The sequence below is a fragment of the Fistularia commersonii genome, chromosome 15 (genome assembly GCF_037954325.1).
Source record: "Fistularia commersonii isolate RoL2024-O1a breed Wild chromosome 15, RoL_Fcom_v1.0, whole genome shotgun sequence".
In the NCBI taxonomy this organism is placed as follows: domain Eukaryota; kingdom Metazoa; phylum Chordata; class Actinopteri; order Syngnathiformes; family Fistulariidae; genus Fistularia; species Fistularia commersonii.
The window spans coordinates 6,479,723-6,498,342 of record NC_141298.1 but is presented as its reverse complement, the minus strand read 5'-3'; the positions used below and the strand labels follow the sequence as shown (position 1 = coordinate 6,498,342).

General features: G+C 40.3%; 1 protein-coding gene across 6 annotated transcripts in view; it reads right to left on the bottom strand.

The window, feature by feature from the left end:
- The window catches only part of LOC147226309 (neurexin-3a-like), a 201,896-nt gene that overhangs the window by 168,871 nt on the left and 14,405 nt on the right, over window positions 1–18,620 (bottom strand). For all 6 annotated transcript variants that reach the window (XM_086160549.1, XM_086160544.1, XM_086160545.1 and 3 more), the window contains exon 2: window positions 14,544–15,686. In XM_086160549.1, the coding sequence (XP_086016675.1) occupies window positions 14,544–15,228 (685 nt within the window). In that variant the 5' untranslated portion in view covers window positions 15,229–15,686. The remainder of the gene's footprint in view (window positions 1–14,543; window positions 15,687–18,620) is intronic.

The window sequence follows — 18,620 nt, the reverse complement described above, 5'->3', positions numbered from 1 at the left end:
TCCATACAGAGGGCCGGCAGACGGCACGGCCATGTGCATGTTTGTCACAGCGAAGCTAAAAGCAGCAATATTAGACCTGGAATCAGGAAAACATTGGCGTCATTAGAGAAAATACAGGGTAAAAACAAAATTGACCCTGGTGCGCATGTGCACACACACACACGCGCACACACACACACACACACACACATACATACGTGCACACCCTTAGACCGATCAGTTTCCCTTTCAGTGCTGGCAAATACTTAGCAGGTGATTGAAGATACATAGGCAGACATATATAAACCAGAGAATTCAAAAGATTTGAAAAAAAAAATGTCAAAACAGTATTTATGTATATATACATATATATATATATATATATATATATATATAAAATTAATTTTATAATATATATATATAACTTAAAATAATAAAGAAATAATAATTAAAAAAGGGACAGTACTTTCTCAACAAATTATATGGGAATGTACAAGGAAAGGATGTACGACACAAAATAAGTTAACAAATTACATGTACAAACTATAGAAGTTGATAACCGCAATATTTATTCATCATAAATCCAGTGAATATAGAAATGCGTTATACTTGTCTGGTTCTGCCAGCTCCGCGTAACTGGGATATGTATTACATTGTAATTGCCTTAAGATGCATTCCATGTCCTTGGGTGGGACTAATTTGGTGTGTGGTCGCTCCATGTGAATACAAGCAGATGGAAGTCAATCAGATATGCATTAAATATTAATTCACTTTAAAATGAGAACTGGTGTAAGCTGTGCTCCAACATGGTCAAATGGTCATCAGGGAATCCGAGGGAGGGAGTCTGGCCATGAGTATGTGTGTGTTTGTACATACACACTTAATCTGTTCTAATCTCCTTTTGTCGGGTCTACTTTTCTGCTATACCGGTGTGCAACTATCCCATGCATGTATGCATGTATGAAAAAAAAAAATTCAAAGTAAAATGTCAACCATAAATTACAAAAACTAAACAGAAACCAAGCTGTGTTATCAGTTGGGGAAAAAAAGGTGGGTTATTGGAATGTATATTAACTCAAGACAATGATTGATATATATAAATATATATATATATGTTCTTTTTTTTTAATGATAAGGCTGAAGCCTGCATTTTTATTGCTAAACTCCATTGACAAATTATTTTTTTAATTTAGTGGTTGTACAAGTGCATCAAGTATCTGAATTCAAGTTGGAGCCATATCTCAAAACAAAAAATATAAATGAATAAATAATGTGTGAAACATAGATTTATATTTTCCCATCAAAAGTATATTCTCCATTCATTTAATATCTTAGAAATGTTATGACATTTGTTGGACTATTTTGACAATATACTATCAGATATACTGTACACACATTACATATCACTTAAAATGATTCTGCTCAAATAAAATATAAAATTACAGCATTTGACTTCTGTAATTTCAAATTATTGCTAATCTGTCTCTCACAACCCACATGCGAAGTAGAGAAGCCTGGACTTTCCAAGATGTTGAGGTTTGTCAATATCATATATTTTTTTCTGATTCTACTTTCCAGATTTTGTAGATTATAATTTTGAAGTGAACATGTAACATAAAGTAAGAATAGTACTCTATAATTTGTTTAGATTTGAAAACTTATCTATTATTTCTTATAACCTTATTCCCCACCCAAGAGTTTTATCTTAGGTGTGTGAATCTGTGGAGGAGGAGCACAAGAGTACAATTTAATGGGGTCAGGTAACAAATGAGACATTTCCAGGTTCAATTCCAAGAAGCATTAAGTCCCTACAAAGACCGACTCGTCTCTGAAACAGTGTCATTGTAGTAATAAATCTATATCCGCCCGCTCTCCCTCCACCTAATGAATTCTTTGAGGGTGACTCAGTGGCACTTTGACAAACTTATTTATTCATCAGTGGTGAGAATATGACACCGTCTTTTAATTCAAAACCCAAAAAGGTGAGGTGAGGATAGAAGTGGGATTAGCGCTCAAAGTGGATTACTACCGCAGATGATTCACCACATGTTGGAGAATACAGTGATTAATGAGTTTTTTTTTTTCCCTTGCTCATATTCTGGTGTATTTTGTCACTGCTGGCTTAACGGTAAGCAATTGTTCTCCTCACGATTTCACCATTGAAGGTAAAGCAATATGAGTCATCACACCGCTGGTTGGTATTTGCGTCGTTCTATCATCCAACACCATGTCGGTGCAAAAATACAATTAAGACAGCGCGACAGTCAAATTTGGATGGGTTTTATTTATATTTTTCAATAAATAAAGACGTCGGTCAGTATCTCCTTTCTGCATATGAGTCATATTCTTGCTGAAATTACAAACCTATTCCCAGTAATTCCCCCACCAAAAAAAGTGGTGGGGGATCACTTTCACCATCGTGTTGAAAGTGGCAAAGACATTGTAAGATGTCCATTCATTGAGGAGCCAGTCTATAATTGGGATAATTTAGAAATAGAAAAAAAAAAACATGCTATGCATTTAAAACATTTAAGAACATATTTAGAAATTATACTATTCATAATCAAAAAAACTGAATAATGAACACCAGCGTGCATATAAACTGCGTGTTGTATCAATAATATAAACATTTTCACCTTTTTCAGATTGTAAAATGGGTTAATGTAAGATAGGTTTACAAAATAAGATGAAGCCTCAGCCGACAGCTTTGAGGACAGCTGTTATTTGGGGATTTTGATATGGGTTACTTGCTTATTTAGGTCTACCAATAAATATTGCGCAATACGTTATCATATATTTATGTATATTAATTGTATGTATTTCATTCAATAAATTGAAAAGACTAAAATGAACTCACAAAACTTAATTAGCTATATGTTGGAGACAACCCCAATATGTAAAAATCGGAATTTATCAACACGACAGTTAAAGTCTGGTGAGAATTGAGATTAAAAAGATGGAGGCTTGAGTTTAGATAACGAAACGTTTCTTTCATGCCACTCCACAATGCTCTATGTGATCTAAACTAAAGATAAATTATATAAAGAAAACACTTGTGTTTCTTCAGTCTTTGGCATCTAAGGCCCCTCTTCCACTGTAGGTTTTGAATTAACCAGAATTCTAAAAAGCACCGCTGTGTTCCCATCGACATATTTCAGGAATCCTTCTGCTCTTTTCAACACGTCTGAGGGGGAAAATACTCGGTGGAAATTCTCATCGCCACCTATTGGACTGGAGGTGTGGTTCAGTCAATAATGCATAATGTCCATTGCAACAAATGTAAAGTAACTACCTTAATGAGAGAGATTTTCATCTTATAATTAAAGGCTGATGCTTTAATTATTCATCTATTTACAGTTAAGTAGTTTTAGCCACAGCTTTTCCCTCCCATCATCAATTCTACTTGTCCGACTCAGCAGTCCCTCCGGTTTTCTGTTCCTTCCTGACTTCATTAAAAGGATCATTGATTAAAAGAGAGCAACAATTTGCACTTGTCCAAATCAGATATTGATAAACTGACCTATGGGGAGAACTGTGTTAAACCTACGCCTGCCCTTTCCTCGTGTGTACTTACACAGCTGGAGTGTAACCGGCGATCTGAACCACGGGACATTCAATAACCTTATTATATAATAAAAAGATTGTTTGTGGCATTCAGTGTTGAACGTGGGGTTGAATGCAAAATATACTTTTGATACAGTTTTCCTTTTTTTAAAGAACATATTATGTGTTTGTAATAGAAAAATTGTGAAGTTGAATATATATATCAATCTATATATATATATAGATATATATATCTATATATATATGTCTTTTCCTTTCGGCTATTCCTTCAGGGATCACCACAGCAAAAAACCTTCATCTAACACTATTCTCTGTATCCTCCTCTCTCAAACCAACTAACTTCATATCCTCTCTCATCCATAAATCTTCTTTTTGGTCTTCCTCTAGACTTCCTGCCTGGCAGCTCCAACTCCAGCATCTGTCTACCAATATATTCACTATCCCTCCTTTGTACATTACTGAACCATCTCAGTCTGGCTTCTCTGGTCTTATCTCCAAAACATTTAACATGGGCGGTCCGTCTGATGGCCTCATCCCTGATCCTATCCATCCTAGTCACTCGCAAAGAGAACCTCAACATCTTAATCTCTGGATATATCATAAATGTATTTTTTTCATTTTCTTTATACATATGTATATATGTTTTGTTTTTTTTAACCCTTAAGGGACTCTCTCTAAGCTTCAGGGTTTCCAATGTGATTTTTGATTACAGACATAAAAATGATGAGAGGGACACGGATGGCGGGAACTAGCCAAGATGGTGAAGGAAGGTTTTTGTCAAACGCATCAGATTAAAATCTTTCATAGGTGTTTCAAGTGGTTGAGCTTATGAACCAGGGCATGCGATTTATCCTCACGCTCCCAAGAATTTACTGACCTCTTATCTGATTTATATGGAATATCGTCAATGCTAATCCACTGCCTGCATTAGCCTGGTCAGATCAATATTCAGCTCAATGGGATTCAATTGAGAGTAGCTCAAGAACTTATCAATCTCACTAAGAGCAATTTGTTTGGGGCGGCTGGTGCACAAAACAGACCCGCACACTAAAACATGCAACAACCAAGCTTGATCAAATATAAAATCTCAATAATAATTCAAAACATTTAAGTAATGGCCTTGTTAGGGACAATAAAGTAACAATATCAACTTCAAACAGAAAGATACTCGTTTTTATTGTATTTTAAAGCACCTTTGAGCGGCCCATAAAAGAGTATATGATTTTTTTTTTCAATTATAACAAGGATTTCAGCATCTAAACTGTTCAATTTCTTGAAGTAATTCAATGTGATGTCTTTGTAACTTGTCTTGACATTGGTTCTGCAGTAATACTATTGGGTCAGTCCAAGGAGTTCAACACATTCAAATGGTCAAGAGCCATATTTTTCCAAAATGTTCAGAGCTCCTGAGCCCGCCTGTCCGCTGATACGAATTCAGCGTCATGAACAACCATTAGTTTGCGTACACTTCTCCGAACACAATGCGGCCATGTCATACTCTCTTTCTGATGTCGTCTACACTGGCCAATACAGCCATTCACTTACGCCACCCTCATTAAGCGTGTTATTTATCCCCTTACAATCAACAATTTCGAGTCTCACGCTGCCTCTGCAGTGGATTGCGAGAGTCAGCCATCCGGTCAGTGGGGAGGGAGAACCAGACATAAATCAACGCAGGGAATGGGTCACAATGTGGAGGCTGTAAATCAACAGTGGGAAAAGTGGGCTTTCAGCCTACATGGGTCACCGGTGCCCTTGCGTCAGTGCCTCACTGAGTCACGCTTCAAAGTATTTGGGAGCTGGAAGGTGGAGAGTCTGTGTGTATTGGGGCTTCAGGAGAAGGGAAATATCTAGAAATATATCATTCCATAAATAGTTCTATAAATGTTTGACTTTCAGGGTGTTTTACACAATACGTGCTGCCCATATCCTAAATTGAAAATCATCGCATCACTGAAGAACACTCCCTTATTGACATGTAGTATTCCACTATAAAATAATGTGTGGATTAAGATTAAACAATTTGTTTCAAATAGAAATGATTAAAAATCACTCTGGGAGGAGGGTTTCACCAAACTATACAATGTCAATCTAGGGCTAAATTTCAAGATAATGAAAAATTTTGAAATCGTAGAACTAGAGCTTGACATTATGGTTCAAGATTTGAAAATCTATGATAATTATTATTATATTTTTCTGAGCCAGTATTTCTATTATCTAATGAAGCCCAAGGAGGAACAAGCCAGTGTCTCTGTGAGCCAGTCCCAACCCCAGTTAAATACAGAGGTTTTGCGTCAGGAAGGGCATCCAGTGTAAAATTGTGCCACAACCAAACATGTGAATCAAACCTAAGAATCTCACACAGGATTGGTCAAGGCCTAGGTTAACAACCACTGCCATTGGTAATGATAACCTACAGGGTACCAGTGGAAATTGGGCCACTCTAGGTTGAAGAAGGAGAGGAGGAAGGTGTGTGTGGAAGCAGAGAGAGAAGAGGAAAGGCAAGAGTCTGGGACTAAAAGTAGGGACTTCGATTATCAGGACTGTTGCAACAGGGCATGTTGGTCTGGGAAATAGAGGGGATGGAGAAGTGATGGGCAGGTTTGGTATGCAAGATAGGAAAGCAGATGGACAGTTGGTGGTAGACTTTGGAAAAAGGATGGAAATGGCTGTAGTAAATACTTTTTTCCTGAAAAGACAGAAACATTGAGTAACTTATAAGAGCAGAGGTAGAAGCAAGCAAGTCGACAACATCATGTATGGACGAGGTAATCTGAAATAGATCAGTGACTGCAAAGTGGTGGTAGGTGACCATAGACAGCATAGACAGCATAGGATAGTAGTTTGTAGGATGACTCCGGAGACAAGGAAGATCAAGAGGACAAAGGCAGAGCAGAGGACAAAGTAGTGGAAGGTTAAAAGGGAGGAGTGTTGTATGGTTTTCAGGGAGGAGTTGAGAAAGGCTCTGGGTCGTCGTGGAGTGCTCCAAGATGACTGGACAACTACAGCTAATGTTATCAGGGAGACAGTTAGGAGAGTACTTGGTGTGTCATCTGGAAGGAAAGTAGATGAAAAGACTGGTGGTGGAATGAGGAAGTACAGGGGTATATACAGAGGAAGTGGTTAGCAAAGAAGAAGCGGAACACTGAGGGGACTGGGATGCGATAACTATGCTCGGTTGGACAGTAAAGGGGAGAGAATGATTTATACAGATTGGCAAAACTGAGAGATAGAGATAGAAAAGACGCACAGCAGGTCCAGGTGGATATGCAGAATTGGGGAAACTACTGGGGGATAAAGTACATGAGCAATACAATGAAGTTATGGGAAAGGGTAGTAAACTGGACTGAGAACAGAAGTCAGCATTTGTGAGCAGCACTATGGCTTCATGCCTAGAAAGAGAACTACAAATGTGGTATCTGCTTTGAGAACGTTAATAAAGAAGTACAGAGAAAGTCAGAGGGAGCAGCATTGCACTTTTGTAGACCTAGAAAAAGCATATGACAGGGTGCCAAGAGAGGAACTCTGGTATTACATGAGGAAATCTGGAGTGGCAGAGAAGTATGTTGGTACAGGACATGTATGCTAGCTGTGAGACAGTGGTGCGGTATGCTGTAGGGGTAACAGAGGAGTTCAAGGTGGAGGTGGGACTTCATCAGGGATCAGCTGTGAGCCCCCTCTTGTTTGCAATGGTGATAGGCAGGCTGACAGATGAGGTTAGAAAGGAATCTCCATGGACCATGATTTTTGTAGATGACATTGTCATCCGTAGTGAGAGCAGAGAACGGGTTGAGGAAAATACTTAGAGAGGTGGAGGTATGCTCTGGAAAGGAGAGAAATAAAGGTTAGTTGCAGCAAGACAGAATATCTGTTTGTGAATAAGAGGAACCCGGGTGGATCGGTGAAAGGTACAGGGAGTGGACATTAAGAAGATGGAGGAATTGAGTCAAGAGCAATTGAGTGTGGAAAGGAGGTAAAGAAAAAGGTTCAAGTAGGTTGGAAAGGGTAGGAAAAAGTGTCAGGGGTACTATGCGATAGACGACTATCAGCCAGAATAGAAAGGTGTGCAAGAGAGTGGTGAGACTAACGATGCTGTATGGTTTAGAAAAGGTGACATTGACGAAGACAGGAGGCAGAGCTGGAGGTCGCAGAGCTGAAGATGTTGAGGTTCTCTTTGGGAGTGATGGATCGGATCAGGAATGAGTCCATCAGAGGGACAGCACATGTTAGATGTTATGGACAGAAGGTAAGAAAAGCCAGACTGAGCTGGTTCGGTCATGTACAGAGGAGGGATAGTGAATATATTGGTTGACAGATACTGGAATTGGAGCTGCCAGGAAGGAGGTGTAGAGGTAGACTTAAGTAAAGATTTATGGATGTAATGAGAGAGGATATGAAGTTGGTTGGTGTGAGAGAGGAGGTTATAGAGAATAGGGTTATTTGGACAAGGTTTATTTGCTGTGGCGATCCCTGAAGGGAATTGCCAAAAGGAATTTCTATTATCTGCAAAAAAAAGCATGTGGACAGTTAGTCCACATGCTGTCTGGCTGTGTAACTATGGAATCTGCTCTTAAATGTGCCTGAAGTTTAAAGAAAATACCCACACTTAATGTGGAATGTAGCTAAGACATACCACATCATCAAATGAGTCAGAAGTGTATTGACAGTGTTTCATACTGGGCAGCAGGTACTCTGACCTGATTTGTGTTGCATTTCTCTGCACGGAGCAACCAAAAAGGGATGATGTTATTTGCAATGGACTCTGGGAGTGACTGTGTCATTCACTATGCTTGAAGGGATGGAACTTGCTTCACTTTTAAAATAATTATGTAAACAGCCCAGTATCTTTGTCTTGTTTTACGACCTCCTGTCCAATATTTAATAGTTACCATCTTTATTTTATACGGCCGGGGCTGAAAGATCCACATCTATATTTTCTGCAATGTCTATGAAGAGAATGAATGTGACGTTCACGTTTGCGGACGCAAAAACAGGAGAAATGTAGAAAATAGGTGATTGGTGATTGCGACAAAGTCAAATTTAGAGGAGTTCTTAAGGATTCTCTGTCACAGAGAGGTGATTTGTCTAAGTACCTGATTGTGTCACTTGCGGTTTTTCAAAGGACTTCATATACAAGGAATTGTGCAACAATTATGTTAATCAGTCTGAATTTACTAATATTTCTGTGTGTGTATACATTTATACTTTGACAATATATACAGCTTTTGGCATTATCATTTTAAGCCAGATTTATATTTTCCAATCACGTAAGACTAACTTTTCAGTAATGAGTAGAAGTGATAATTGCCACTTATGCATGCATTAGTGCATAATCAAGTGCATATTTTCCCCAATATTTTGTTGAAAAACCAACTGAACAACAACTGAGGGGCAACTAATTCATGTTGTTTTAGTTTTAAATCCACAGATTTGCTCAATAAAGTTTGTCCTATAAGTTGAGTTAATTCTGGTTGTGTCAAATAAAACACAATCAATGACTGTCAGACAAAACCTCAATAATAGAACCCTAAATAATAGTAATTTTCACAGTACTGCTATTGTTTGTAAATGAAATGATGACTTGATTTGTTGGGAAAATACTAATTTCAGTGAAAAATAATTAGCAGCGGAGGAGGTGTTCCTTTGTCTTTGAGCGGCTCCAGTTCATTTATCGATCCAGAGACAAACACCAACTCATATAAACTCAATAACAAACTTGAATATCATGTTTACTACTTTGCACACAACTAGCTTTCTGCTACGGTCACATGTCTGCACTAAAAGAAAATCTTGGGATAGGCACTGATGTGCAAATACTCCTAGCCTTTAGCTAACCACCAAGACACAGGCAGGACCCCCTTGCCCCCACCCCTTTATTTCAAACACCTGCAGACAGAGATAAAAAAAATCCTAATCTTTAAATTCCAGATTCTCTGGCCTTTTGTCTGCATGCCAGGGATTTTATGTCAACTCAAATGGGATGTAAATTCCATATTTGTAGAAGGTTAAAAAAACGAGAGCTTGAAATACAACAGTGGAGGTGGGGGAGAAAAAAAAAACGAGCAAATACTTATAAAACAAAAAGAGATTTGAATACATGGAAAAAAGTAGTATTGATTACTTGATAAAGTAGTGAGATGATTCTAGCTAGAAGGATTGGAAAATGCGTATTGATTGTGCATAATTAAGTACATACATTTTTTTTTTTCCAGAGCGCAGGAAAAGTGTATGTGTGCGCAGTGTTCACTCAGGAAGGCCTGTATAAAGTGATTGGAACACGGTTGTTGTTTTGTTTTTTTCTGTGTGTGTGTGTGTGTGTGTGGGGGGGGGGGGGGGGGGGGGGGGTTGCAGGGGTAAGAAATTTGTGGGGGGCTGGGGGCACGGCTCTGGCACAGGCACAAAAGCGAGTGATATAAAACACCTGCCATCTTGTGATTGGGGAAAGAAAAGGGTCCTGGGAAGCCCCATTCTCTCTGGAGGCATCCTTATCAGCGCTTGCAGGACCCATGCCATTAACCTGCGCCTCATTGGCTAACAGCATTTAGATTAGCTTTCTGATTTTAACTGCTCAGTCAAGGGTGTGCACGCACGCACACACACACACACACACACACACACACACACACACACGGATAATAACAATCACTTGGAAGAACCAAACAAGCCCCCCATCAGTCAAAGCAGCTCCAAGCCCCATGGTGCAGTGGTAGAAACCCCCCTTGCAGAAGAGGGGCAATAAAAGACGTGTGGAAAAGCACTTTGAAGGTCACGAGAGTGACGACTCCTGTGAAATGTGATAGTGTGGGAAAAAAAAACAAACAAGAAAAAAACATAAAATCACACTGGACAGGTGACAACAACTGTGAAGAAGAAACACTTCCGTCAATTTTTTTTTTTGATAGTTACAATGCAAACATGGCTGTTTCGCCCATTCCATTCTAGTCAGAGATGACCAGGAAACAATTTAGGAAGGCATCAGAGTTGAGACAATTTTTTCCACGTTAAAGCGGGTGATTAAAGAGGCCCAGGATCTGTGGGTTTTTCACAAATTGATGGAATCTGGATTTTTGATGATTTAGCACAGTTATATGTAGTTATGTCGTTGGAAACATACATAATATTCATTCATGTGTTTGTCTTTCAGCCATTTCCCTTACTATATTTTACAGTATATCGCATTTTACTATTACTACAATTTGGAACACACACACACACACACACACACACACACACACACACACACACACACACACACACACACACACACGGGGAGAAAAAAGTATTTATCACCCACCAATTGGGCAAGTTCTCCCACCTGAAATGATCAGAGGTCTGTAATTTTCATCACGGCTACACTTTAACTGTGAGAGACAGAATGAGAAAATCAAAATCCAGAAAAAATACGTGATTTTTAAATAATTTATTTGCAAACTATGGTGAAATGTGGTCAAATGTTTTCTGTAAGTCTTCACAAAGTTTTCACACACTGATGCTGGTATTTTGGCCCATTCCTCCATGCAGAGCTCGTCTTGAGCAGTGATGTTTTGGGGCTGTTGCTGAGCAACACAGACTTTCAACTCCCTCTAAAGATTTTCTATGGGGTTGAGATCTGGAGACGGGCTAGGCCACTCCAGGACCTTGAAATGCTTCTTCCAAAGCCAGTCCTTCGATGCCTAGGCAGTGTGTTTAGGATTGTTGTCATGCTGAAAGACCCAGCGATGTTTCATATTCATATTGCTGATGAAAGGAGGTTTTCACTCAAAATCCCACGATACATGGCCCCATTCATTCTTTCCTTTATACGGATCAGTCATCCTGGTCCCTTTGCAGAAAAACAGCCCCAAAGCATGAGGTTTCCTCCCCCATGCATCACAGATGGTATGGTGCTATTTGGATGCAACTCAGCATTCTTTCTCCTCAAAACACGACAAGTTGTATTTTTACCAAAAAGTTCAAAAAGTTCATCACTTTTACTAATCTCTGCTAGTCTACAAAAGTCACCCCTTCTACAATTGCGTCTTTCATTTTCCACATCCATCAGCTCTCCAAAGTACTCTTTCCATCTTCCCATGCCTCTTCTAGATTCTGTCAATACCTTCCCCTCTCTATCCTTAGTCACCTGGACCTGTTGTAAATCTTTTCCATCTTTATCTCTCTGTTTCACCAACCTAGTGAAACAAGAGATCATTCTCTCCCTCTTTACTGTCCAACTGAGCATACAAGTCATCGTAAGCCCTTTGTTTTGCCTTTTCTATCTCTATCTTTATCTTACGCTGTATCTCCCTATACTCCTGTCTATTCTCTTCAGTTCTCACAGTGTCCCACTTCTTTGCTAACCGCTTTCTCTGTACACACTCCTGCACTTCCTCATTCCACCACCAAGTCTCTTTATCTACTTTCCTTCCTGATGATACATCAAGAACTCTCCTATCTGTGTCCCTGATAACATTACCTGTAGCTGTCCAATCATCTGGAAGCTCTCCCTGACCACCCAGAGCCTCTCAACTCCTCCCTGAAAACCATACAACACTCCTCCCTTTTCAGCTTCCATCACTTTGTCCTCTGCTCTGCCTTTGTCCTCTTGATCTTCCTTGTCACCAGAGTCATCCTACAAACCACCATCATATGCTGTCTGGCTATGCTGTTATCTACAACTACTTTGCAATTACTGATCTTTCAGTTTACCTCATCTATACAAGATGTAGTCTACCCGCATGCTCCTACCTCCGCTCTTATAAGTTACCTTGTGTTCCTTTTTTTTCTGAAAAAACATGTCCACTACAGCCATTTTCATCCATCTGTCCCTCTGCATTCATATCCTGTATACCAAATCTGCCCATCACTTCTTCGTCCTCTCTATTCTGCACCAATTATCACTGTCTCATCTGAGGGAATATTCTGCATTACTTCATCTACCTCATTCCAGAACTTCTCCTTCCCCTCAAACTCATTCCACCTGTGTGGCATAGCCGCTAACATCATTGAGCATCACGCCTTCAATTTCCAGTTTCAGACTCATAAGTCTATCTGACATTCTTTTCACCTCCAGAACGTTCCTAACCATCTCCTCCTTCGAGATAACTCCTACTCCAATTTCTCTTCCTGTCAGGACCATGATAGTACAACTTAAATCCAACCCCTAAGCTTCTAGCCTTACTACTGTTCCACCTAGTCTCCTGGACACAAAGTCTATCCACCTTCCTTCACTGCATCATGTCGACCAACTCTACATTTTCCTGTCATAGTTCCAATATTCAAAGTCCCTACTCTCAGTCACAGACTCTTGCCTTTCCGCTTCTCTCTCTGCTTCCAAACACACCGTCCTCTTCTCGTTCTTTCACCTACAGTAGCCCAGTGTCTATTGGTACCCTGTAGGTCATGTGTACCAATGGCGGTTGTTGTTAACCCAGGCCTCGACTGATCCGGTATGATCTGGTCATTAGGTTTGATTCACATGTTTGATTTTGGTAAAAGTTTTACGCCAGATGCACTTCATGACACAACCCATGCATTTATCTGGGCTTGGGACCAGTTCAGGGAGACACCAGCCTGTGCCGTCCTGAGGAAGCACTGATTGTGCATGTCTTCCATCTTCCCACAGTTGATTTCTTCCCACCAAGCTGCTTATCTATTGCAAATTCTGTCTTCCTTGCCTGCTGCAGGTCTATTTTGTTTCCAGTGTCTTTTGACAGCTCTTGGGTTTTGGCAATAGTGGCGTTTGAAGTGTGGCTGTTTGAGGTTTTGGACAAGTGTCTTTTATACTGATAAACAGTTCAACCACGTGCCATTAATACAGGTAACGTGTGGAGGACATAGGAGCCTCTTAAAGAAGAAGTTACAGGTCTGTGAGAGCCAGAAATCTTGCTTGTTTGTAGGTAACCAAATATTTATTTTACCAAGGAATTTCCCAATTAAATCATTAAAAATTCTACGATGTGATTTCTTGGATTCTTTCCCCCCATTCTATCTCTCATAGCTGAAGTGTACCCATGATGAAAATCATGGGTACACACACACACACACACACACACACACACACACACACACACACACACACACACACACACACACACACACACACACACACACACACACACACACACACACACACACACAGGTGTTGTTTTTCATGTATTTTCTTTTCTTTCTTAACGAATAACAGAAAGACAGAGATTGTTATGTCTGACCTCAAGGGGTGTCACCCTGTGAAAACAAATAAGGATAACTGAAACTTAAAGAAGAAAATAACGGCCATTCTGATCAAGATTCCCGTAATGGTAAAAATATATTATATTATATATTACTAACTATACTATATAGCATGTTGCATCAATGTTCAGGTCGCAAAATGCGGATTTGACTATTTTCAGAAGCAACACTCTGTCATACAGCCTTCAAGCTTGTCACAGTTTTACCGGTGTAAACAATTGCCAAATTGGTGACAACTCTGTCTGACTAATGTTTCATAACGCTGCTCTAAAACAGACATTGCCAGTGGCGGCACAGCATTACTTCCTGTGTAGGACTAGGCTACTGTTAGAGCGTTGAAGAGGAACTAATTTGCTGGATGTAAAATTAGTCAGAGATAACACAACTAGCAGGGAAGTAGCAGGTTTTCAGGGCTCATAAATTACATCTTATCAGGTCAGTGGCTAACCTTGCAAGCACAGGGATCACATTTTTTTCCCCTTATGTTTGCATTTGTAATATTTTCATAGGAATCGGAAGTGTTCTGATATTGGCATCCGAGCAATCACAATTTTTCCTTGTGCGATCGGTTAAAATTTGCTATCAGAAACAATGTGAATACCTTCAAGTTATCATATCAGAACGGGCTCCATCACAAATCATCAAATGAGTTAAAAGATGAAAAAAAAGGGCTTCCAGGGTGACAAAAAAAAATCATCATAAATCATCTAACATTCATCTCTGAATGAATGAATGTGACAATCAGACAGTAGAAACAGAAATTTGACAATCAAAAATTTAAAATAGCTTACCTTCGTTGCAGAGGCGCCCCTTGTATTCTGTATTTGAGCAGTCGCACACAGGCTCTCCATCCACCACTGAGCACATCCCACCGTTCGCACAGGGATTCACCGTGCACCAGCCTTCGGACTCCAGCGGCACATTCAGACTCCCCAGGAAACGAGGTTGCGAATTACCATATTTGAGGTCTGTAACTGTGCCCTGGAAGGGCTGCATGTTTCGCACAGTGGGCAACGTGAGCGCACCAGTGCGGATGTCCTGAGGCACCCCACCCAGGAACAGGTCACTGACAATTTTCATGAACTGCCGCTGAGGCCGCACCTCATCTGCTTTGGCCTGGCCGTCCAGTACCAGCACTGTGCGCAAGTTATACCTGCGAAGAGTGGCAAAGTGCCAGCTGCTGTCATCCACCCGTCTGTCAGACACTACTGTAGTTTCGGCGCAGTCAATGCTGAAACGCAGCTGCAGCCGGCCCTCCACCACCGACAGCTGCAGAAAGTCACAGTAGCCGCCATCGTCAAAGTACAGCAGAAGTGCCTCCGAGGCCTCTGTCTTGAACTGGAAGCTGAGGTCGCCACGGGTGCTGGCATCCCAGCGGAGGTAGCGTGCCCACTGACCCGGTGTGCCTAAAAACTCCAGTCCTACACACGAGCTGAGAAACATCTGCAGCCTGATAGAAAAACCTATAAGATCCATGGTTGCAAAAAATGTATTAATCCAACAAGATGTTTGACTGAAGTTCGGACTTTAAGATAAATTTCTGGGATCTTTAACTTTATCCACGATATATATATGTATTTTTTACAGATATATTCAAATAAATATTTGTTATAAAAAAATATGCTTTTTAATTAAAAGGGACAAGGGCAGTAGCAGGAGAACAGTCGTTGTGTTTAACAGTCTTGAGGCCGATTACATCAGTAAATTATCCAGAAACTGCAAGGCAGTGGTTTTTCCTCCTGAGTGCTGGAGGGGAGGAACAGCAAAGTGGGAGGAGGAGGAGGAGGAGGAGGATGAAGAGGAGGTGATGTCTTTTACTCTTCAGAACAGATGCAATCAAGAGTCATGGTGCAAGGTCCTACTCCTCTTGCTTCATGTCGTCCACTGGGAAATAAAGCTGACAAGCGATCTTCTGGCCTTTCTATGTTCCATCACTGTCAAAAACAAAGACACAGAGGATTATAAAGGATCTGTCACTATTGATTTGAGTCCAACCACATGCATCGCATGGGTATTTTTGTGTTAAAACCACTGTTGACAAAGTACATAAAGTAACGTTACAGTTTAAAACTCCAAAAAAAATGAACACAGACACGGGATGAATTGCACCATAACCCAAACTACAACTTTAAATTCTTTGAGACTTTCAATTAATCAGATCTCTATGCATGCCCATACACAGGTACATAAAGTAATCACACACTGAAATAACTTTCCTTTGCAGCAAGAAGTCACAGGTGAGCATGGCATAAATTTGTTCTCAAAAATGGTATGAAAGCAGCCCATTTTGCTTTTTCAGACAACTGCTATAACTGCTAGAGGCATTGCCTAAATGTTAGGTGAACAAGAAGGTCTACCGCTCAATCGATGATGATTAAACACATATTCAGAAATGTGGTATAAAACTCTGTAAAATTGTAGATTTAATAGATTTCTAAATAGTATAATAATAATAATAATATAAAAAAAGTAATACTAATACTCTAAATAAATATGCAAAAAAATTCAAGCCACCCTATTAAATTTTTTGCATGAAGGAAGTAATAACTGTATATTTCTGATGTTTTGCTTTAAGACTGTTGCTGATTTATCTCACAGGATCAGGCTTCAAATCTCGAATTCATAAAATTTGGTTTGATCGTTAAATATAAAAATACGCTCCGAGTCAAACTCTGGACCATCTGTCCAATAGAAGGAGACCTCCAACATATTTCTGAACCTAAGGATCCTTTGTATATTGAGATAAGGTAAGGCCTTTACTTTGCCCCTTTGCAAACCAGCTGTTACAGTTTCTGGGAATGTAACTGTTACTTGATGAAAGTCACTGTCCGTGCTGGGAGCTGATCCCTGATCCACAAACGTACCCAAGGATTGTCCACCGATCCATTATCATGTAAAGATTCACGGGCACTTTGCTCTAATCACAGCTGACAGGAGGCAAGATGTGATTTTTTTCCCCCCTTGAAAGGGTTACCACTTCATCAGAATGCCTGATTAATGCTAGCCTACATCTTCAGTATCTGTTTATCACAGATTGATAAATCCAGGTTCACAATATTAACATGAACCACATGTGTACCATGAATATTCCCAACACTGAATGCCATCCACAAAAAAAAAAAACAACTGAATGCCACTGTACGTGAACTGCTTGACTCAGTCACTCCTCTGACAACCAGAAATGCTTTCCGATCAAATCAGCATGATGGTCTCACATGACACTCCTTCACTGGAGGAGACTTATGCAATCGGCACAAGACAAGAGGGTTCTCATCATTCCTGGGCCGAGAGTTTCAAAATTGTAGGATTGCAGAGTTGCAGGAAAAAAAAATCCTGACCAAATCGAAACAAAAATAATATGAAGCATCTATTTTTAATCATCTTTTTACTTCAGGCACCTGCACCAGATTCCTTTAGCTGGAAGGCTTTCTCTCATGTTTAACTATGTAATGACATCGCAGTAGAAACAGTATTTCCGAGATGGTTTTTTGAGCATTGTCTTTCTTTTAAAAATGCTGTCATAAACTGCTAAAATATATACGATTGTTCCGCTAGTCATTTCCAATTTTGACCTCATGTGAAAGTGTCTTGGTACGGCTGTCAGTTGTTAACTAGCAACTACAGTCTTTAACATCAATTCCAATCTGACTATAAAAATCACTATAATCTTCGTACAAAATGAATTACTAGTGTTAATATACGTGAATGTAGTATCTCTATTTCTACTTATGATGTCTGCATATTGCCAGCCTGGTTTAAAAAGAGTATCAGTATCCAGGTAATACTAATTGTTTGAAGAACCACCCAATATATGAGCTACAAAATAAAAACAGGTCTGTGACAGTTTGGTATACCTCAGGGATTGTTCCTTGGCCCAGTGCTTTTTGTTTTCCTATATCCACCTTGGGGGAAATCATTTCCATGTGGCCCACATAGCAGGATAAGTACGTTTGAGTCACCAGAGGAGAGCGCAGGAAACAAAAGTTAGATCTGCAATCTTATTTCTGGCATTTAGGCGGATCATCCAATGAATATGACAGGATGTACAAAAAAAAGTCTTCCCACCTACAATAACTTTTTTGCTGTAAAGGGCAGCTGAAAATGAATAATCGTGATATATCTGTCTCCATTTCTCTTCACCCTCTTCTCCTGTCTCCATTCCTCTTCATTCCTCTTCACTCTCTTCACCTCTGACTCCCGCTACAACTCTGGTTCCTGCCACCTCCAGAAGTTCTCCGATGACTCTTCCATCGTTGGATGCATCAACGATGACAAGGAGGAGGAGTACAGAGGTCAATTGCGAGTTTCGTGGAGTGGGGCAACCAGGACCACCTTCTACTCAACATCTCCAAGACCAAGGAGGAGGTTTTGGACTTCCGTAAGAATCGGAGAAGACAGGTACCAATCACCATCCAAGGTGAAATGGTGGAAATAGAGGATTCCTGCAAGTAACTTGGGGTCCACATTAAGAATAAACTGGACCGGTCACACAACACTGATGCAGTCTACAGGAAGGGTGAGAGCAGCATGTTCTTCCTGAGGAGACCGAGGTCGCTTGGTGTCAGTTGAAGGCTCCTCGAGACCTTTTATCAGTCTATGGTAGCCAGCATAGTCTTCTACACTATAGTGTGCTGGTTTGACGGTGCCAGGACTGGTCAGGTCAACGGGCTCAAAAAACTAGTGAGGAAAGCCCGCTTGGTGGCGGGACTGAACCTGGACCATCTCCAATCGCTGGCACTGGGGAGGGTGAAGGACAAACTGGGAGCTATCCTGGACATTCCTTCCCAGCCCCTGCACGACAAATTATGGCTGATGGGCAGCTCTTTCAGCCAACGGTTCATCCCACCCCAATGCAGAACTGAACGCTT